The following is a 24,174-nucleotide window of genomic DNA, read 5'->3' as shown; positions in this document are numbered from 1 at the left end:
TTGATGACTTTTCGGCGGGGGGGGAGATTTATTCATAAAGTACAAGTAAGACTTTACTTTCATGGTAATCGAATCGTCTTTCGGAAAATAAAGTGGACAGACTCGCGCATTCTTCGCAATTTCCTTGCAGCATTTACATGCCATCCCCCATGTAAATCTTCTTCTTCAATCAACTCTGTTTTCCCTGATTTATTTACAAATTTCATTTTGTTGATTCCACGGGGTGAAAAACACATGTAAACTTTTCACTTTTCCTGATCCACAAAACTATTTAGAGCAAAAAACTGAACAGTAAACGATACCTTTTCGAACATTTCCCATGCTTTTGAACGATTTCAACACAATGTAGTATCCTACATAGAGTAAAAGTAAAAAGAAAAAAAGTCTTCCCCTGTGCATAGCACCACGCCATGAAGGCGTATAGGGGGTGTGGGGGTAACGCCCCACACTTTCTTGATCCGGTCGTGAGTGGGGGTGATGTGATCAGCATCACGCCCCTGACCGCCTTTACCCCCCAGGGTTTCCCCCAGGTACCCATGTTATTCGACGCTGGGTAGGCGCCGGGGCCGCTTCCACCGTTAGAAAAGTTCCCGGATTTGAACCGGCCGGGGATCGAACCCGGGAGTAGTTCCGGAAAATCCCACCAGATGTCATATAGGATAATTTTAATCGCGAATAGTTTCTATCTCAGGGAGGATTAGAAATTTAAAACAACAACAAACAAACAAACAAGAAAGAAAACCAAATAATAATAAAAAATGTGGTTCCCTGTAGGGAGTACATAATACAGAGAGATGGTTTCGAATATTTATATAACAAGAAAAGTTTTATAATCGAACTTCTTTTTTACCAGAAACATTAATATTTCTGCTTTGGTTTTAACATTTATCGCATATTAACTTCCAGATGTAATTTTTTCATTTGTATCTATGTGCTTTCATCTCATCCACAAAAGTAGAGCTGTTAGACAGGAAATTGTTATGTACAGGACTGAATAAGAAGACGCTTTAAGACTGATACTGTTTAGTTTTATTTTTACAAACATTTTTTAGTTGAAATTGAGAAAGTCGGAAGGAAATTTATCGAAATACGTGACCAGTTTAGACATTTGTAGATACGTATAAACATGTTGTTTTCAAACTCAAATGCGCAGTGGTAGAAAAGTGCTAAAAGCAATATTGCCAAATACTTGTTCAAATCTGAGCAAATAAAACGCTAGTATATCGGTTTAGTCACTTTCCGAATAGGTTATTTTCATCAGTGCATTTTCCGGCTTCCTATTTTATTCGATCGACAGTGCGAGGAATGGGTGTGATACTTTCCCAGTTTTCCTTTTTGTTCTTGAATCAGTATATCGTAACGATCTCCCACACAGAGAATAAATGATACATGTCATTTTTTTAATGGTTCCCACGTGATTCTGTATACATCGATAACATTTCGTCCAATCACGAAACATGTTGAGACTTGCGCAAGCGTCTGTGAACACTGATGTATACTTATCTAGTGCCAGGCACTTTATCATTATTGCTAGAAGTTTTACCATTACCTTTGCAGGTAAAAGTTCTCGCGTAAACACGGTAACGTTTGACCACAATGTCGATCCATTCCTGAAATGCACGAGTTGTATTCAAGCTCTGCGTGACTTGTTGCTATGGAAGTATGTGTTTAGCAGGTAAGTCATCTTGCCCGTTAGTTCTTTGACTGTGCAAGAGCAAAGTAAGAAATCTTGTTTGAAATCTTCAAGGGTGTAACCCTCCATTAGGCGCGTGGGTTAGCAATGTCCCCCTTCGATATTCATGGCAAGATTGCAACACTGTGAACTACACTGCACAGGGGTTATTTTGGATTGATTTGGTGTTTTAATTCCACTTTAAAACTGGGGGAGCAAGAACAGTTTATTTTCTCTTGGTAGACAAAGGTTAGAGACTTTAGTACGGGGCTAATGGTGGGGAGACAACTGCCTTTATCTACCAGAGGCGTCCGCCACTGGTCACCTGACAAGCCTTCACAGCGTAGAAATGTCATAAAGGCAAACAAATGTTCTTATCATCATTTTTTCTTCAACGCCTCTCTTTGACATACGAACCTTGCAAAACGGAATATTATCCTGAATATTTATTTATTTGAGAAATCCTGAATACAGAGAGAATCCATTTTATATCAGGATATCAACAGAGAGAAAAATAGAAATTAACAAATGAGAAGCACGCACACATATGTAACAAGAATAATAAAATAAAAAATAATAATAAAAAAATAACAAGGGTATAACAAATATTAATTTCTCTTCAGCTGCTTGATGCACGCATTTCTGAAAGCCTGCTTAGATAGATGGAAGCCTGGAGGATCATTTAGTGTATTGTACCTTGTTTGTAGCCTATAGAGAAATTACCTTTGTTCTAGGGATAGCCTTGAGGCTTTTGTGTAAAAGAAGTTTTTGCATTTGCTGTTGGTACGTGGGATCCGGATGTGAAGATGTGGCAAGAGTTCGTTAGTGAAAAATTGTCCATTCATGATTTTGAAAAGAAATGTTAGATCTGAAACTTGACGGCGAAGGGAAGGATCGTGAATTTGAAGAGTGGATAGAATTTCATGTTTGGAAAAGTTTGCAAGGGCTGGACATCTATGTTTGACCAATGTGATAAAGAAATTTACCACTTTGTTTGTTCTTTTTATATTGCTATCACAATTTTATATTGCTATTGACCAAATACAGGAACCATATTCAAGAATAGGTACAACGTACGTTGTAAAGTAGGTTTTGAGGGCAGAAACATGTGTGATATCTGTAAATCTGTAAATTAGCCCAAGGGTTTTCATGGCTCTCGAAGTTATACGCAACCTCGCAATACAGGTCTGCATAGTAAAATAAATTTGATTTAGTTAGGATTTTTAATATCGTACTAAAGCCTCGATGAAAACCGTGAATCTCGAACGCTAAGTCTCGGTCGGATCTCGATTTTACAGAGTTCTGTCTTATTCTCCTCTCGATTTGTTTGTATGTACAAGTCCGTCTCGGTCTAAGTCTCGCATACAGCTTCTATTCTGTTTTTTATGCTTTTCTTTACCTCTATTATCCTTTTTTCTTTCTGTGTTCCTCTGTCTCTTTCGTTCGTTTCTCCTCTGTTCCTCTTTTTCTTCGGTTCTTGCTTCTTTCTTCTTCTTCTTCTTCTTCTTCTTCTCTCTCTCCCTCCTTCGTTCATTCTTCTTTTTCCCCTCTGTCTTTCCTCCTCTGTTTATCTCGTTCATTCTTTATTTTATTCTTCCTCCTTTTCCCCGTCTATTTCGTTCCTTCCTTCTATATTTCTTTCTTTGTTTATCCTGCCCTCTGTTCCTTTTTTTTTCGTTCTGTCTTTCCATTCTGCTATCGTCCTTCCTCTCTTCATCTACCACTGTACTAATTTCTTTAATTCTTCCTCTTATATTCTTTCCATCTCTTTCCCTGCCGCAAAATTACAGTCGGGACGCGTCAGCAACCGGCGTGGAACCACCCACTCTGGTAGCGACGCGCTATTGCCGGATTGACCTCCTTCAGAATTTTCGCGAGCCCATAGAAACACGTGTAGGATTAAACATCTGGTTAAACAGTCAACAACGGGACACTTCCATTGTTCTCATTCCGACTCTGTTCATATTTGAAGGAACAACGTTAATATGCGGAGAGCTTTTGGCTGAGTGAAGTGAGTTTTTCTTAATATTCAGTCCGATTTCTGTATTGAATACTTTTGTGCGTGAGCGGGCGTTCGTGTGTGTGTTTGTAAGAGTTGTTTGGAGAAATTGTTCTGCAATGTCGGAAAGAATAAAGAAAGTAATTGGTACACAGGATCCCACTTCCAACTGTAGGTCCATCCCAGATTAGCCGTAGTGTGCATAAAGTGGACTTTAGAACACCAACTCAATCAATCAATCAATTCACACACAATTGATTTGTTCTTGATAAATTCTTCTCCGTAATACAGTAACTCACTTCTCTGAAATTCTGTTTCAGAGGTAAATTTTTGTAGGTTCCGCAAAATATAATTTAAAAACGTGTTAACGAAACGAAACCAAGTTGTACGTAATTTGTTTATACGTGATTTCCAAGAAATACATACGTTCTGAAGCTTCAACAGTGTCACAGAAGAATACATTCCATGTCGTTACATATCAAGGGGTGAGTTTCGTATACAAAAACAATATGCTGGCATAGCTGCGGTCGGTATCGAGTTTCGAAAAAGAGGAACGTCGCGGTGTGACAAAGGCAAAGAGAGGCGGCATGAAATCAGAGGAGAATGATTTGCCACAGTTGTTCATAACACAAGACGCATTTTCTTTTGTAGGTAATTGTGATACGATACAACACAAGTAAAAAGATGCCGGTAGCTGATGCTTGCAATGTACCATAATAAAAACACAACAAAGGTTCTTTCAGTGAAGGTTTTCGGTTGCTGTGTCGAGCAGGAAAAGAAAATGTTTCATGCTTGCCAGAAAGTAAAATTCACACGTGAAGTTAACGTTAACCTACAAGAAACTTCAGATTCAAACTTCTAGATTCGTTAATTTATCACTTAACGACGGAAATAACATATATTAGCATACTGATATGTACGTGCTTAATTTCGCGTGACGTTTTATTTTTTCCCAGAGCTTGCCAACAGCTGATTAACCTGTCTGCCTGTTTGTGCGAACGTGACAACGCAGAAAACCCCCAGCCACATGGCAGCCAACGAGGAGACAGAATTTGGTCACGTTCTGCGGTTCTGCGTTCTGATTGCACACCGCTTGTTATCGCGTCGCGACTTTTTGTAGTTTGTTATTGAGAGCTGAAGGAACACGCATCACGGTGTTGCCATATCGTGCAGTACGGCACGGTACGCAGTGCAGCCGTCTGACGCTGTGTCGAGGAAACGTGTTATGAAAAGGAACAACAATGATGAAATGTGTTATTGTTTTTCGAAGAGAAAGCAGAATAACAATGATGACAACAATGATGAATGTGTTATTGTTTTCTCTCTTCATTCCCATCTCCCTTACAACATGAACGAATTAACGAAACGAGCATTGTTTACAGGTTACCTTTTCAACCCATTCTGAAAATATTGAATATATACACTTGCAATAACCATTTCTTTCCGAAGTCGCCGTTAAAGTCTGCCCATCTTTCAATTATACCGCAACTGAAGCGCACAAAAGTTGGTGGGGCGTCTGACCACGCGGGAGACCCACGGTGGTTTGTGGAACTTTTTCAAATACCCCGAGCGGCTCCGGGGTCGACTCAGCCCAAGTGAGTACCTGGAGCAAACCTGGGGTAAAGGCGGTCGAGGTCGAGAATGTGTGGAGCCCTACCTCCACATCCCCATATGCCTCCATACTTTACATTAGAGGCATGTTTAAAATATGGCTAAAAGAAAGATAAGACAAGTCAGTTACATCAGATATATAACATAAGATAAAATTGTGCTTCGTAATTTCCCTGAGGAATCTACATCGCCATGCAGGAACGTAAGGTTTCTCCATCAGTATTTTGCGTTCATTATTTTTTTTGTATGAGAATCCCAGAGATTTTATGATTGTCCTTAAAGATTATTCCCAACTTTGAAAAAAGTCCCGAATCTTTCAATGAAAGTTTTGAAAAAACGTCATTGTGAGCGGTCGAAGACCGCACGGCAATCCATAAAAAGGGAGGTGTTGCTTTCTCAATATGTACGCAGTTTCCCAACAGTGGGGTGATCTTTCCTCCTATAATAAGAGTAAGTATGACAACGAGTAGCGTCTTTTCCGAAAGGTATCTAAATTTGTCACACATTTACTGATATTCCTCTTCTTTCCTGGGATTTCCAATTTTGAAGCCTCGCATTGATTTACTTCCACCACAATATATTTTTTTCCTATGTTAACAATAGTGTTCTTAGACACGCCGACAGCAGCAGTCCTGTCCAGAACTTTATTTACTGAAATGATTGAACCTCCATTGTTTTTCTCTTGCTCAAAATATTTGCGCGCAGAATAAACCATCTCCCGCGTTTAGCCTTTGAGAGGAATTCCTTTACCGAAGGCTTTCTTTCTTTAAGTGAATGGTCTCTTTGGTACATTGTCATCTCGAGTATTGTCTCCTGTGTTTGACATTCATCTCACAAGCACACGGACACACACAAACAGAACACAGAAAATTATGTACAAAAAATAATACACTAAAACAACATGCTAGATACAGTGCATCACACATATCTTTGCCGTTGCGCACATACCAATTTTCGTTTCGTCTCCCTCTCTCTTAACATCACGTGTTCTACGCTGCTCGCCAACCTTCGTCATTGTTGCCATATTGTCATTCCATTCCTGGTCACACTCGCGCAAACATCATTGAAAACAATTGAATAGCGCTCCAGCTCGCGGTTCACACCGTTCGGCAGGGACGGTAATGTGGCAATATAGCATGACGAAGTGGTTGCTTCTTTTATGCAGTGCATGTTCATTGGCTAGCTAGTAACTAGTGTTGCCAACTGTAATAATGAAGCACTATTTCTGTCACTGAAGAAGAAAGGCAGTTAAAGTGACGGTGAGTTTTGTTGTATTCGAAGCACCATATTTTTATTCATACTAAGTATTTGACCGGTTTGACGTTGTGTGCGTTAATTGGGTGTGTGTATGTGAAAGTGTGCGTTTGTTAATGAACGTTAAATTCCATAATGCCTCCAGTGATGTCAAAGTTGAAATCAAAAACCTTGCATAGCCAAGCTCGGGAGATTCACAAATTGTTCATATTTCATAATTTTGGAATTGTTCAAAAGAAATACATTATGTGGCTCCATGAGCATTTCAACTCTTAGCTCCGGCACGTGTTCTTGTAGAAATTGCATAGAGGAGGCTGTCATTTTTGCTGCTTAATGCGATGCATATTCTTTTCTGTGTTAAAATTGCCATGCTTTGATGGGTGACAAATTCATAGCAAAAAAAAAAGAAGCGCAGCTTATCGTCTAGAGTCGACGAGCCATATGAAAGCGGCTGACCTTGAACAAGCCTCGATGCGCAGTAGCAAAAGGAGGTGGTGGAGACTGCCGTGCAAAACGCGCGATGTCGTTCTTTTGTTTTACGAGCGGCAAGAATCGGTTTGGTTTTCGTTGTGACTGTTCGTGTTTCTTCAGTGTGATCACAAAAATTTGTCAATATACGTGTGCAAGATGGCTACAGAAACACCTAAGCGTCGTATTCTACACAAACAAGCGCGAGATATGGTGTACAAAGTGTATCAGTTCTTCCAAAGTGAATCTCGCAGTGCAGACAGTGCCTCGTGTTCGTCAGGGAGCAGTGTTGCCAAATGTCGTAGAGAGAGAGGAAAAGGAGAGAGAGGAGCGTACAGCGGCTGCATGTGGGATAGGTCTGCGTACAGTTCAGACGATTGCGAAGGAAGCCAGGTCGTCGATCGGCGATACAGGGTCGGTTTCTTTTCGCTCACCTGGCAAACGTCGTAATCGGCGAAAGAATGTTACGCACTTGGACGATTTTGATAAAGGGGTATTGCGTAATATTATATTTGATATGTACGCAAATGGCGGATTTCCTACTGCAGTGAAACTTAGGGCTAAATTGAAGGAAGCTATCGGGTTTGCAGGCAGTACGTGGTCAGTGTTAAAAATTTTGAAAAACATGGGGTTCAGATATAGGAAAGGCAACGACGGGAGGAAATTTTTAATGGAGAGGGGTGATGTTGTAGCTGCGAGAGTGATCTTCCTCAGAACCATGCACGAAATCAGGAAAGCTGGTACTGCAAATATATACTATTTAGATGAAACCTGGGTCAACCAGAATCACACGAAGACGAGCTGCTGGAGAATGAGTGATGGTTCTGGTGGGTTAAAGGTGCCATTAGGAAAAGGTGCTCGTCTTATAGTGTGTCATGCTGGTTCAGCTGCTACAGGCTTTGTGCCCCAAAGTAAATTGGTTTTCCGCTCCAAAACAAACAGTACTGACTATCATTCAGAAATGACGTCTGCCGTGTTTCGAAAGTGGTTTTGCGAGCAGTTCTTGCCGTTTCTCGATCCCGAATCCGTGATTGTAATGGACAACGCGAGCATACATTCCTTTGCAAGTGGATAAAACGCCTTGTTCGAATACAAGGAAGGCGGATATTATGGCATAGCTCTGTAACAAGAACATTCCCCACACAAGCACGCAAACCCGAGCAGAATTGTTGCAGTTGGTGAAACATCATACACCAACTCACAAAAGTTACGAAATCGATATAATAGCAAGAGAATATAGTCACAGAGTTGTTTGTCTCCCACCTTATCATTGTCAGTACAACCCGATTGAAATGATTTTGGCCCAGGTGAAGGGGTACGTAAGAACAAGACTTTCAAAATTGCCGACGTACAGAAACTGACTCACGAAGCAATAGACAGAATAGGTGTTTCCGAGTGGGCAGATTGTGTGGCTCACGCAGAAAAAATACAAGAAGATGACTTCCAGCGTGAAATAGTCAGAGATGATGTCATCGAGAAGGTCATTATAAATTTGCAAGACACGGATTCCGAAGAACTTGAATCAAGTGACGAGGTTGACAGCAGTACGGAATGAGCGTTATGTAAGTAAATGGCATTTTATTTTTTATTTTCAGTTCATGTTATGCATGCCAGACAGTTATTTTGTTATTGCGAGTGGCACAAGACTGGCGCATGATATCTGCGGCAAACGAAGTTGCCTTTGCCGCGCCGCGAAAGAATGAATCAAGTTCTTCTCTCGTTTTCTCAGTAACCAAATAACATATCGCTGTAAATATTATACGAACTTAAAATTTGGAGTTTTCTTTGTAACTTTCTCACTGGAAGTTATTTCAAATCTAATTTAATAAAAATCGGCTCGCAAGAGAACTTTTTCTCTATATAATAATGGTCAATAAAATATTTAATTTCTTTCACTTACTTTCGAGATTCTACACATTTAATTTACAGCACAATATGATTGTCTAAATCTTTCTGGTAATACTCGTGCAGGATTGGTATCGATTGTTGCAATAATAGCCGTGCAGCGGCAATTTACAATTGTTCGAATGTAAGCCATTGTTTTTTTATTTTGAAAGAATGGCGAGAAACTCGAACGGTGAGTAGGTGGCAACAGCGGAAATGTATCTCCCTCTCTCTCTGCGCGGACTTGTCAAGGTCAGCCGCTTTCATATCGCTCGTCGACTCTAGTTGCAGTATATGTACTTGTTATTGTCGTGGAAGCCGGCATCGTTTGTAAATGTACAACAAAGGCAACCGACTGTCGCCGATCACAGAGAGGCAATAATACTGCTTGTGGTCCAATTGTCGAGGTTTAACACGTTCGCATGTTATTAGTTCCAGGGGCGCCGACTTGTCAAAATTATTGGGAGGGCCTCTGATCACTGAATTGTAAATGAATGAATGACTCACTCCCTCCCTTTTTTAAAAAAAATAAAAATTAGGTCTTCGTATAGCAGTTTTTAAGCAGCTATTATATTCCTCATGCAAATGAAATGTATCATGAAAAACGTGTGTCTGCTTATTTGTTTTTTAGATAACAATTAACATCTTTATTTAAAAGTAGGCTATGTATTTACATTAAGAGGCCAACATAACAGTTTTATGCCGCCCTTGGTAGCTGAGCGTGTTGGGTGGTCGGCTCGACTCGCTTTGATCCGGAGGTCTCGGGTTCGAGTCCCGGCGAGGGCATGGATGTGTTTTAATGTCCGCAACAGACTTGTAAAGAAAGGACATGTGACAGGTGCAAAGAACCTTAGTGCTGACGTACCCATAAAAATAGCGAATATTTACAATATTTAACAGTTTTATTTAATTATTTGCATAAATGCTAACACAAATCGCAGGCAAATAATTTTACTTTTTTGTTCTTGCTACAATATTTTACTTTTTAAATTTAATTTTGCAATAATAAATAAACACATAGCACGCCGTGCTTTAGCAATAATGCCTTTGATCATAGCCTGTTCCCGCTTTCGTAATTAGTGTTGCCCACGATACGAGACTTTGGCCTGTCTCGTCTCGTGGAAATGCTGTGAAATGCTGTATCGTCTCGAAAATATTCGTTTGTCTCGGGACACATGATCAATCTCGTCTCGTCTCGAATTTTTAAAAGCCTGTCCCGTCTCGGCCCGTGGGCAACACTATTCGTAATACAGACTTGTCATAAGCTTTCCTTGCGTACTTTACTGCAAGCCAGTGTTAAATAAACTCGAAGACTTTAGAATTATTTTCCCCTTATTCTTTGGACTAGAGAAGAGATTTCGAGGATAACCTAATATCGTACATATCAATATTGCCTGAAAGTCGTGTTTACGACCTCAAATTGTTCAGAATTCACTAAACAACATACTGGTATAATTGTCATATCACCTCGTTATTTTGAAACTTTTTTTAGTAAAAATGTTAACAATACTCATAATTATATACTTAGTATATAGTAATAAGTCATGTGTTTTGCTGTCTCCGTTCATAACCCCTCCCCCCAAAGTTGATGGTTTAGCGGTCTCAGCCTCCCAAATTTGATGGTCTAGAACATTTCAAATGTGTGTTTAAAGTTAAGTTCATGTTGCACAATTCAGAGTAAACTTTACAAGAGAAGCAAAATAATACATTAGATCCTCTTAGGCAAAATTATTTGAGAGACTCTGCCCCCCATCATTAACATGGGGGGGGGGGGGGGCTAGAGCCTCCCCAAGCCCCTGGAGTCGGCGCCTATGATTAGTTCTCAAAGCAGTGGTAGTGTCGGTCGTGTATTATCTGTCGTTGCAGTTCCGTACCAGTGTAGACGGGTTTTGGGAGTGAACAGTTAGAACGCCACCAGTGCGTTAATGCAATGGAAAATAATAAAGTGTTTATTTTGTTTGAAATCACTCAAATAAGGAATCACTATGAAGAAGTCTTCTTTGCAGCATTTTTGGTAATTTTACGTATATGTGTTAGTCCATATTTTGCAAATTTTTAGTCCATATGTATGTAGCTACATACAAAGCCACTTGTTAGTACATATTAATCCTAGTCCTGGTATAATGCATGACGTTTAAAGCTCAACGTTAGATAGACCTGAATTCTCTAATTTTCTTGTTGTACGTAACAGCTGTGAATCGGCGCACTCCAGCAATTTTTCTATCTGCTCCATTAGCAACACTGCTTCTTGAGTTGTGTCGCGCATCGCACGGCAGAAATATCTGTGTTGGGCTCCAACAAAGAATACGCTAAATTCAGTTAACACTAAACAAACGGATCGGTTAAAACATCACAGCAACGCAACAAACAAACAACACGTCCTCTCCCAACAACATGAAAACTGATCGCAAGAAAATCGCCAGATAAGCGGCAACACCGTGATAAACGTTTTCTGTTGCTAGGTAACCAGAGCTTGGATGAAGCACTGGGAAGATTTTGATTGGCTCGCAAGCCAGCAATCCAGTCTCCCGGAGTGAAGTAGACCCGGTTTCGCCACGTGCTTCACAAGCGTCAATACCAAACTAATTTCGCGGCAGGTATAGTAAAGAATATCGAGGTTGAACTTCACCCATGAATAAAGGAATTTCTTTTTCCATCATTAGACGTGGTTTAATTTCTTAAACTCATAATACTTATACATTTGGACCAAGGATTACCTATTACAGGGTGGGACACTGAGCATATTCTCTATTGACTTGTGCGAACACTTTTCTAAGGCCTTATAAACCACATACTGACTATACATACCCAGTACAAGCAGAGCCATCTGGCGGGGGAAGACAACGTACTCGAACAATGACGAACTATCGATTAATACGCATATCGATGTTTGAGCTCGATACTTGGAAAGCAAATCGACTTTTTTCGCTGGAATGTGTTAAATAAAGAAAAAGGAATAATTCAAATTGTTGCGTCTTGTCTTGGATTGTGCAAAGAAAATACCTGGAAATATTCTAACTTATATATTTACTAAATATACGATATTTACTCGTATATGATATTGGATTTTTATCTATATATTATCCTTGCTTGGACCGTATAGAGCTTTCCTAATGACCAATAGATGGCAGACTAAAACAGCTTTGATCGAAGAATCACTTACTGTAAACAAAATGAACACACGCCTATAATTAGGTTGTGTGATAGATATGTTGTTATTGCACGAGAAAAAATGAGGTGTTTGCGTGAAATCCTATCAGATAAGGTCTCGAGTACCTTTAATAATAGCTATATCGCAAATAGTCTTCTTGTTTTGCATGTAATAATAAAAGGAGAATCTGCTTTCCGTTGTGTAAGAGTTGCTGTTCAGATTCTGTGTAGGATTATTGTATGTACAAAAATGAGTTTAAAAGTAAGTCAAACCTAAATTCATTTCTTTTACGGTATGTTGTAGCCAAATGGCTATTGCAAACGCATATTTCCGTTGCAAACAGTGCAGAAAGGTCTACCACTCTGTGTGCAACATGAGCGAACATTTTGGCCAATGTCCTCCTTGATATGGCTTTTACGAAAATGTTCCTTCTTGGATAAATTATTACCAGCAAAATTACCTTTCTTGTGAGAAAATAATTATTGTTATGGAATTAATATTACACCTCGCAGGTTAATTTCTTGTGATTTTTTTTCAATTGTGTCATTACTTCTTTGCTTACAATTTATTACTTTTCAACTTGGATAAAAAGTTTCGAGTTAAGGCTTTTCCTTAAACAAGTACCTTTAAAATGAGATACGTTTCACGATTTCGTCACTACCTTTTACGGCATGATACACAGTAGTAATATTTAAATATTATAAAAAAATTAAAAGTGTAATGTGTAAATGGAAAAATACTCTAATACTACAGACTTCCATGACCAGGAGGTAGTAGATCGTGCTCTGAAACTAGAAGACCTGGTTTCGAATACTCAAATATTCATCATTATGTTTACACAGTTCATTTTATTTTTATCCGGAAATCTTTCTATTGTATTTTGACAGGAAGGACCAGCCTGATTTTAGGCCCACTATGCCCTCCTTAGCGCTGCCTCTGCAGAACCCCTTTTTGTATTAGATAATTCCCCTGACGAATTGGCGCCATTCATTTTTGTTTCTCACATCAAATTAATCAGTTTTATCCATTAATCTTCATAGTTCTGACAAACATTTTGCTAGTTTTGCTAGTTTTAAAAATAAATATGTCGGAACAACTTTCACGCGTTCTCATTCTTAACTTCGAGAAAACTATCCAGATCTATTTGTTTGTTTTCCAAATTTATCCAATTTATTCATCGAATAAAAAAACATGCGAAATTGCAGTGTGGAAAATTTCACATTGGTTTTTGACCAGACAACTGTCCTTATCAGTAGTTGGTAATAAATGTTTCTTAGTTTTGATAGCCGTTTCGTTAGTTTTCCAAACGCATCCAGTTTGAAGCTTGCTGACCCATTTTACATTTTGGTTTTATTTTCAATTTACACCTTTATGTTTGAAGATAAACTGAATACCATTATATCTTTATGTAAACTTGGAACGTCGAGTGCAATAAATTAATTATGTTAGACATATACGTATGTTATAATATATATACAGCGTTATTACAAAAGAATGGTACAAAAGTAGCTAAGGTTAATTTATTTTTAAGTGAAAAGAGATACAAAAGCAATTCTGATGGGAAAGAAGAAAGGAAGGTTGTAAATTTATAGCCTGTGGTTGTAGTTGACGTAAAATCAGCTAGAGGCGCTACTTGTTGTTGATAGCTAAAATGGCAACAACAACGAAGGTAGAGCAAGCTGACCTGGCCTCCACGATCCCCAGATCTTACTCCATGCAACTTCTTTTTATGGGGGTTTGTGAAAGACACTGTGTACGTTCCTCCATTAGCACATGACCTGGATAATTTAAAGCAGCGCATCTCTCATGCAGTGGAGCTGATAACCGAGGATATGTTGGAACGCGTCTGGCAAGAAATGGATTATCGTTTTGACATCTGCCGTGTTACCCAGGGTGTAATTGCCCAGGTAAATTTTCAACCTTCCTTTCTTCTTTCTCACCAGAATTGCTTTTGTATCACTTTTCTCTTAAAAATAAATTAACTTTACTTTTGTACCATTCTTTTTAATAACTCTGTATATGTTATGGTAATTGTTATATGTACTAAACATAAAGTTTCAGTGTTATTGCATAAACAGCTAACATTGTATTGTTATTTTTCCTCTTGTTTGCAAATTTTGTTACTGCATGAAGCAGGCCGATTTCTATGCAAGTACGTGTATAATGCTCTTTATTTCTAAATGCACATAGTGAATAGAACCTGCTGTTAAGTTTCTCATCCGAACCGATTGTGAGAATGTTTACCCTTCATGCTATTTTATCCATTCACACAAAACCCAAAATCTGTCAATTGACACCTTTTAGTGCATCAAAACACACACAGAAATACATCAAAGGTTAATTTTATGAGCTGCAGTTCCGTGCAATGCACTTAAATGCATTATTTGAGAAGATAAGACACGATTATGTCGAAGAAACTAAATTACAACCTTGATACTGTTTGATTATGAAAACGAAAATCATTAGTAGCTCTGTTATGTAATTGTTTTTTTATTAAACCTGATATTTGCATTTCAAGATAATTTTCCAATGTAATATGTTTCTTTTCATGTCTGGAGTGATAAAAATCCATCGTCAACAACCCTAAGACATCAATAACTTTGTCACCCAACCTCATAATTCAAAACATTCCACTGTGTCATATAAGGTGCTGCAAACGTAGTCGTGGAAATAATATTGCTAACTGTCTCCTCGCGTGTTCCCCTTGCACCTGCCAAACATGACAACAGCTTATCTGTACAGAAGTTACAGTTCCTGGCCGAGTATGATAGATATCCCTCGTTCTGTTTTATTTAACCCGGGAGTGCTTCGATATTCGTGATTCGGCCAAAGTAACTTTAATCCCTCTGCAACACAGAGTTCCGTGACAGTGTGCATTTCGCTCGGTAGCTTTCACAACGTGCGTTCGAAAGTCCAAGGTTAATTCTAGCGGGCGAGGTAAGTTCCGATCAATTTGCTGTACACGCTTTCTCTTGAGTAGATATTGCTGCACAAGAAGATAATTCTGATGGTAATATCAAACTTCTTTAGTTTTTCATACGAACAAGTTATATTCTTTGACGTAGTAAATACGTATTTTAACGTCTTAGTGTGCTTTTATCACTGGAAACAGAACGAGCGAGAATAAAGTGAAAACTTTGTTTAGGTTCTTTAATCCCTTTCTTCCACTCTCTCTCTCTCTCTCTCTCTCTCTCTCTCTCTCTCTCTCTCTCTCTCTCTCTCTCTCTCTCTCTCTCTCTCTCTCAATCTTCTTTTCTCAATTTTTCTATTTATTTTTTTCTGCAGTTTTCCTTTTCTTCGCTTTCTCTTTTTCTTCCTCTGTGACTTACCTCTTCATTTTCCTCCGTGTATCTTTCTTTTTTCGCTTCCTCTATCTCCCTTTTTCCTTTTTACGTTTCTTTTTCTTTATTTCCCTATTTCTTTCTTTCTTCCTCAGTTTTTCTCTTTCGTTTTTCCTCTGTTTATCTTTCATCCATTCTAATTTATTCCCCTATATCTTTATTTCTCTCTTTCTTCTTTGTTTCTTCATCTCTTTCGTTCTTCTTTCTTCCCATATCTCTGTATTTTTCATTCGATTCTTTCTTCCTTCATTTCTCTTTCCTTCTTCTTTATTTCTCATCTTATCAACCTCTTCATTTTTTCTATCCTTCCTCCTCCTTGTCTGTCTTTCTCTGACTTGCTGTCCCATTCTTTGTATCACTTCCCCTCGCTTATTATTCCTGTGTTTCTGTGTGTAAGAGTGATTCCTTCTCTCCCATAAATAATTCTAGACTTTCATTTAGGCTACAAATGGTCGGACGTGAGGGTGGGCGAATAATAGTCCATGCTAGAGCACCCCCCCCCCCACGCTTGCGACGCTACTTGTTACTTTTTATGTAGCATTACTGAATAATTAGTTGTTAAAACGCCGGTAGAGAATTATACAGGGTGATTCAGAAGTCCATCTTATGACAATTCCGTTATTAGTACAGATAGCAAGAACATAAAAAGGGGAAAGTTGTTGGAGGTTTTCGCCATGCCGTTGTATATACTAAGTAAGTTAGGAACTGATGACGATCTGCTTACGTCAGAAAACAACAAAAGACTGTCATGAAACAATATCAATTGGAATGCAGTCAGATTTTCATTTGTGAGCTTTTTACCTTTCTTGTACTGGTCGAGAGGTGGGGTGAGAGCTGCGGATAAAATTTTATCGGGTAATTTTCTGTTCGGATTTCAAATATCCAGATATCGGATATTCTGATATCCGAATTGTCAGGATTGTACAGTCACGGATACTTCTGGGTTGTAACGATTCCATTGAGAGCCAATGCTATTGTTACTACCCAGAACTGTCCCTGACTGTACGCACATCCGAATTATCTGAATGTGTGGAGTATTCGGATAGTTTTATCCTTTATTCGTTTTGCGGGTTACGGATTACCCTGATATTGTGGCCATGTCTAGTTCACGCTTTGTACCTTGCCTCCAGTCGTCATCAATTCTTAATTTACCTAGTGCAGTGCTGTACTGAGATAATGTAAATGCCCCCTTTAAGGACAAAACATGTGTCAACACATCACTTTTTGTCCCCGTTGACGCTATTGTACAGTTTCAATGTTGAAAATTCCGATACATTAGATTGAAAACTACATTTACAATTTCCCTCTCTTTCCATTTTTCGCTACCTCTACTAATAACAGAGTTGTCCTATGGCGCAGGACTGAAATAGTGTTTCGCTATATATCGTCCAGATGATATATCGCGATATTGAAAAAAATATCGTCCAGGAGATATCAACTAGACGATATATTGTCACGATATTTGATTGATTAATTGAATTGGTGTTTTAAATCCACTTTATGCACAGTAAGGCTAATCGAGACTGGACCTACAGTTTAAAGTGGGATCCGAACCACTATGTGCCTCCACCGGGTGTCGAATCCGGGACCCCTAATTACAAGGCGGCGACGCTACCGCCATCGGGGAGGCCCCGTCACGATATTGTGGCGATAAATATCGTCACGATATTTGGATATATATATCGTGTCGGCGATATATCGTCACGATATTTGGCGATGTATATTACGGAGACGATATATCGCCGATTTCACGATACGGAAACAATATCGTATTGTATCATCTGTGACGATAGTTTCTTGACGATATATCGCGATATCAAATTTCCGATATCGTCCATCCCTACTTTTGAATCACGCTGTATGTTATGTATGTGCCTCCATTAAACCTTGTAGTGGTAACGTGATGGTAAAGCTCCCCGTGCATATAGCACTGTGCCATGAAGGCACATTGAGGAGATGTGGTGGTAGGGCCCCACACATTCTCGATCTCGGCCATTTTGGAGGTGATATGATCGGCACCACGCTCCGGCCGCATTCACCCCTCAGGGTTGCCCCCAGGTACCCATTGATTTGAGGCTGGGTGAGCCCCAGAGCCGCTTTATTACTTTTTGACTTAGATAAACTGACAATTAAAAATGTACTGAAATGTCTTATTTTCCTTTTCAGAACTTTATGACTGAGCAAGAGGAAACTAGGATATAGCAATGTTCAAAGTCGATTCCTGTTGCTTCTGTCTGAGCCTGACGCAGGGCACCGTCATCATAATTGTTATAAGTTTCGTAAGTATCAGAGCATCATGATTATCGGTGGGGGGAGACATGCTTTCAAATTTACCAACATCTTACATATACATAAGAGTACTGCATGGAGCCACTTTTACTACACTCGAGTATTTACATTACAGGGTGATTATAAAGTCACTATACATTTCTGCATCAACATGATTTATCGCACAAAATACAACATGTACTGAAACATATATCACGGTAGAACACAAAGTCAGTATAACTCAGTGTGACCACCCCTCAAAGTCTACGCACAGATGCCCTCTCCAACATAGATGGTGTAATCTCAGCAACTGCGGCCGTAATGCGTTGTTTCAACTGGGCAATGCTGTGGATCTTCACCACGTACACCTTAGACTTGATAAACCCCGAGATGAAAAAGTGTAAGGGGGGTCAGTCAGGTCGAACTCACCGCTGTGCGGCACGACCAATCCACCGGAGAAAACTTCGTTTAGGTTATCCCGAACGATGATGGCAAAATGGGGTGGTGCCCCATCCTGTTGGAGTACAGTAAGGAGCTTTGTGTTCCCCAATCCACCGTGCTACGAGCCACAGTTGGTAGCTGATGGGATTATGGATACTGAGTCTCCTGGTCCATGCGGTGGGGCTACGTGTGATCGCGTCATGTACACTTTGCACAATTTGTGGTGTTAATGGCTGGCTTACCAGGATGTTCTTCATCCACAACACTACCAGTTCGCTTGAATGTGTTGACCAGGTTCTTGATAGCCAGCCTGGTGGGGCCTGGTTATCTGAATTTCGGATGAATTCCGTCCGTACCTGTTCATACGTCATTCCACGCAGACAAACACAAACAACGGTTGTTCTTTCTTCTACTGTTAGCATTGCTTCACATAACTTGCAGAAGAAATGCATATTGTCACGATATCACTAAAATGTATAGAGACTTTATAATCACCCTGTATAATATAATTTTAATGTGACAGTACTCGCATACATGTGTATGTAAATATCCATCCTGACAGTTTCAGCCCACAATCATCTATTACATTTTTACATATCACTGTACTGGTAAGATAGACTAAACTACATTTTAACATGGAGATAATGACTATGTTTACTTAAGTTAATTTCACTGTCTTTCACTTCACGATACATATTTGAGGGGCCACTAGCACAGACAAATTACGGTTATACGTGTGCTTGGAGTGTATACCGCTCGTTTTGCCTGTTCGAGCGTTATTCGCTCGAGCGAAGAAGCTCTCAATTCCGTACGCTATCTAGCGTTATCTGTGCGAACTATTTGGCTGCAATTTGTCTACCTTACTGGAGGAGATGCGGCCCCCTATCCTCCAGTTAACGACGCCCTTGCAAAGCATCTATTCATTGTTAAAAAATCAGTGTTCGAAAATTAGGATCGCAAGTCACAAACTGCGACTAATTTTCGGGTCTACGGCCGTTGAAACTTCTCAGCCGCCACGTTTCGCGAGTGCTCTGAACGACTAAAGAGCAGCTGCTTACAATGAACATATATGTGGAAATACCGTTTTATGCCATTTGCGAAAAGATTTGAAATCATTGTGATCACATGTTTTTTTCTTTTCAGTGTACCATATTACATTTATAATACGGATATAAAACCTGACAGTTCTTCCTTTGACAATAAAATTAACTCTTTATTTCTTTTTCTTCTTGTACGCACTGCCATCTTTCGGTAAAATGTGAAGCCGTCGTCAAATTGTTCTTTGGTCATGTAATTTCAAAGATTTCCAATAAGAACGTTGTTCAACGCGTTTCAGTTGTCGGTTTTGTTGGTTCTTGAACGCTCTGTTTCATTGAGTGAGTGATGAATTCAAGAGGTGGCTCGGGAGGGAGGGAGGGAAATCCCCTCCAGAAATTTAAAAATCCACAATTAACTGGCAGTGGCAGAGCATCATTTGGACAATAGCTAAGAAATTTGGCAACCCTGTTCTTTCCTTCACTTTAATTTAACGTAGAATGTAGTTTTTTCTGGCTTTTTCGTAATAATAAGTACTGATTCGGTCCCCTTCATAATTTAAAGTTTAAGAAAATGAACTAACTTACATTATTGTCCGTTTTGATAACTGACTGCCGGTGTAGAAGGGCCATTCAGCATCATGTACTATAAGGTGATGCGAAAATTAGTAAATAGGGTAGGTCAGGATACGCTTCAAGCTTCAATGAAGGTGTCCACCAGGACCGGGGGGGGCAAGGAAACCACAGATAGTTTCATTGATGATTTCTTCCACAGACACGCACATGTTGTAAAAAGAAAGCCTCGATCCATTAGTGTGCTGTAAGCTAATACTTACATGCTATAATATTGAGTCTCATAATCTCATGTTTAAAATGATATTTATACCTGATAATACTTAATTTATTTTAATTACATGTCAGAGGTAACGAGAAATTTAAAAATATTAGTATTATAATTTGATGCCTATGACCCCCCCCCCCCTCCCCCAAGAAAGTGGCTGTATTCAACACTGACGACAATTGAATAGTGTACGGTCGGCTTTAAGCAATCATATTTATGCACGATCTGAGAGACACACACATGCATGGCACATGCCTAGTCCCTTCCACTAAGCTATCACGAAGTCTACAGCGCTCTATGGAATTGAAAATCATTGATCGGCTTCTTCCATTTCTTGTGTTGAAACCTGAGAACTCTCAATTTGTATGCTTATATGGAATAGCTCTTACGACTCACGGAGCAATCAAATCGTAATTCTCTCTAAATTGCTCGTAGTGTATTTATGTTGCTATGGTTACCAAGTTATTACACATTGCCTGTTTTCAACCATTCGCATTCGTGTGTCACAAATGCGTAGGGATCATTGACTTTATGTGGGCCTTGTTCGATTTTTTTCATTTTTATGACTGTTCCGCGTCAACTCATGCAAATGGACGAAGCCATTTTGTAATGTTTTCATTACAAATGACGATACGTTGTACATGGAGTCCATCCATCATATGCTCCTTCACGGCTCTGTATTGTTTATATACAGGGTGCTTCGGTGACCTTAGAACCAATATGAGATAAGAACCCTTTTGCAGAAACGCATCATTAAAATGTTATAAACGAAAATACACCTGAGGTTCCACTGACGATGAACCAAGTTGCAATGTCCTGCAGCGCGTTGCAGTTTTCTGGGTGAACTGCCATCACCCCCTAGAGCTAGTTCCAGGGGGTGATGGAACTGCAAGGCAGTAACGACTGACGATTAGGTGCCGAGCCGAGGGACACCCCTTGCATCCCCTCCAGGCAAGAATCCTTGCTGGCCGTGATATCGTCAGAGCGACTCCAAGGATGTTAGAGAGGATGTTTGCCTACTTTAGGTTTATGCGCCTGAATCGAACCTTTTTTATAGGTCTTTAATTATTTATTTAGGTTTTACAGGATTTTATATCATACAGAGGTATTTACCCTGTTTGGTGACGAAAAAATTCAATGACTAGCGTGTTTCGAAACATACTTTCTGTCGATTTTCTCCCTTCAAGTCCATGATGATTTTTTTTCAGAGCTCTAAACAAAGCAAAATGCCTGTCGCCACTGTTGGCAGCACAGTCCAAAGTGCAAATTTAGATCCATCTGGTCTTGCTCACTTTCGCGTGAGGTCGGTGCTTTTTGGCATACACGCCTTGCGAAGTAACGTTTCAGCATTCAAATTTGCACCACTGACTATGTTTCTGTTTAAATATAATTTTCAGCATGTAAGATGATTCTCACAGAAAAGAAGGACTGTGGATAACATGAAAAAATTATGTGCAGAAAATTATTCACACGTAATTTATTCTTCATATCAACAAGGAACTTTTGCTAAGAGCACTAGTATAATATTACAATAATTTGTGAATACTTTTGAAAATGATGTATGCAAATGAAAATTAGGTTAGAAAATTAATATTTGGTTGTTATATATACCAATTATAATTTATGAAATTTTGTTTTTAACGATTGTACCTTATCAGTACAGGATTTTTAGCTTAATTTAAAATTTTTTAGAACCTATTTTATGATTTACTTACTTACTTACTTACTTACTTACTTAGTCGATCCTCTTCTACCGTCAGGTGTAGAGGTTTTGCAAAGAGCTCTCCATCCTTCTCGGTCTCTGGCTAACATTTTTGCCCTGTTGGTATCCAATCATCTTCTCCTCAAAACTTCTTCCATCGAACCGTCCCAGGTCTGCCTTGGTCTTTCCTTTGGTCTCTTTCCATCTACTTTAGCTTGCCATATCTTTTCAGGTATCCTTTCTTCACTCATTCTGTGAACATGACCAAACCACCTCAACTGCGACGCTTCTATTTGTTGTTGTAAAGGTTGGGTCTTAAGGCTCATTCGAATTGTCTGATTCCTTACTCTATCTCGTTTTGTTTTTCCTTCTATTCTTCTTAGGTATCTCATTTCAGTTGCTTGAAGTTTGCTAGAATAATTAGTTGTTAGTGGCCATGATTCACACCCGTAAATTAGTGTAGGTGCATACGTTGTTTTGTAAACTGTCAACTTTGTTTTCTTCGTAATTTCCTTTTTATTTATGAAGTTTCTATTTAGAGCATGATATAATCTTCCTGCTGCAGCAATTCTATTATTTACTTCTTCATCTATTTTCCCACTGCTGCTTATTATAGACCCTAAATACTTGAACTTTGTTACTTGTTCCAAGCTCTCGCCTTCTATCTTAATGGTATGAGTTCTATGTTCTCTACTTATTATCATTGTTTTTGTTTTACTGGTGTTAATTCTCATATTTACCTTTTGTAGTTCTCTGTTCCATACATCTAAATTATATTGTAAGTCCTTTTCAGTTTTAGCAAATAAAACGAGATCGTCTGCAAAAGCTAGTTCTGATATTTGTACAGGTCTCATGAGCCAATTCCCAACAGTAAAGGGTTTAATCTTTCTCTTGCAAATTTTTGTAATTTCATCAATTAAAATTATGAACAGAAGTGGACTTAAAATGCAGCCTTGTCTTACTCCAGTTGATGTATAAAATTAATTAGATTTTATGTTACTTGTACGGATGAGCATCAGGTTATCATTCACTTTTCTTCTTTGCAGCACTTCCCATAATTTAATCCAAGGTACCCTGTCAAATGCCTTTTCCAAATCTATGAAACACATATGAATTTCTTTATTATATTCTATTTTATGATTTTTGGAACCTATTTAAGGATTTTTAGAGCCTATTTTAGGAACGCAAAAGCACACTTCTTTGAACCTAAAAATCCGAGATTTACTAATAAGGTCTGGTCACCTTAACCAGAGAGCGGATGCTGTAATCAGAAGGGGAAGGGTACCCCCTCCCCCCCTCATCCCCTGTCAAAAATCACCATGAAATAATAATAACTGCGTTTAGATTACGTTTGACGTGACTTGCGCATGCAGCAATCAAATGATTCATTGTTTCCATATTTCAGGCAATCTCCATAATTGGCCTTACGTACGGTTCATCGCAACTGAGCTGCCTGTCCGATGTTATCGAAGGAAAAAATCGAACAACGTTTTCAGGTAAGACACGCAAGCAAGATAATATATATTTTGTTTTCGTGGTGGTTACTCGTTGATGTTTAGATTAATATTCGGAATAGCCTCAGTTAGTATTGATCTGGTTTTACTTCATATTACAATTACTATCTTCGCATGAAGACCTTGTAGTGTTATGAAAATTGTGGAAAATCAAATTTAGAAGACTTGTTCGTACAGTGGGATCCATGAGAATTACCGTTCAAATTGTCCATGGCTATTTTCATTAATTTTTCTCTTACACCCTATATGTTTACAAGCGATGGATTTATATGTATGTTGGTGCAGAAGTTGTCAACAGCTTGTTTTGAGTTTTCGTTTACTTCTTGAAGCTCTTATTGGGACAAATAAAGTGCACGAACACGGTGGACAATTTACAGGATAATACTCATGGATCCCACTGTACAATTTGATGTTTATTACGAGTTTATAGGACGCTGTGCTTCCAATTAAGCAACTAATCAGATTTTTTATGACTTCAGGAAATGTTTTGGCATGCTTAGAAATATCCAAAATTACTGAAATCATATTCTAAACTACATAAGGTACAAGAAACCGTGTCCTAATTTCAATCAAAATTAGTTTATATGCACTATTCGTTTATTTATATGATGAAATCGTATAGTGAAAATATATTTCATATGAAACAAAGTAATTTCAAAGTATTCTCTCTTATGTAGCACTGGTGTGTCAGCGCTTGCCATATTTTTAAATACTTTAACATCATCAGCAAGGATTAATGTTTCAGCTTTAGTGACAAAGTGTGGCAAATCATTAATAAAATAGAAATATAATAGGGGTCAAAGGTTCGGACCCTGTGGAACTCCATAAATATAGCCATGTTGTCAGTTGACCTGTAGCCTTGGTACATGATATATTATAGGTAAGATTAGAAAAGGTTTAGAAAGGTTGAAACGTCTGTATGTAAAATGTCAACTTGCCCTTCACTATCAACACATATGTCAGCTTTATCAATGGCTCTAGGAACTGGACAGAT

General features: G+C 38.9%; 1 protein-coding gene across 3 annotated transcripts in view; it reads left to right on the top strand.

Annotated features, from left to right (window-relative positions):
- The first annotated feature begins 1,524 nt into the window (after positions 1 to 1,524).
- Positions 1,525 to 24,174, top strand: part of LOC145990307 (uncharacterized) — a 39,229-nt gene continuing 16,579 nt past the window's right edge. For 2 of the 3 annotated variants that reach the window (XM_083126002.1, XM_083126000.1), the window contains exons 1-3: positions 1,525 to 1,675; positions 17,547 to 17,659; positions 23,072 to 23,162. In XM_083126002.1, coding sequence (XP_082982128.1) covers positions 17,585 to 17,659; positions 23,072 to 23,162 — 166 coding nt within the window. In that variant the 5' untranslated portion in view covers positions 1,525 to 1,675; positions 17,547 to 17,584. Of the gene's footprint in view, positions 1,676 to 14,887; positions 14,977 to 17,546; positions 17,660 to 23,071; positions 23,163 to 24,174 lie in introns of those variants that run through there. The other variant, XM_083126001.1, reaches the window with a different exon arrangement.

This window comes from Lepisma saccharinum, chromosome 7 (genome assembly GCF_977018435.1).
Source record: "Lepisma saccharinum chromosome 7, izLepSacc3.1, whole genome shotgun sequence".
Classification (NCBI taxonomy): domain Eukaryota; kingdom Metazoa; phylum Arthropoda; class Insecta; order Zygentoma; family Lepismatidae; genus Lepisma; species Lepisma saccharinum.
The sequence above is the reverse complement of the archived record's forward strand: the minus strand, read 5'-3'. Positions and strand labels throughout refer to the sequence as shown.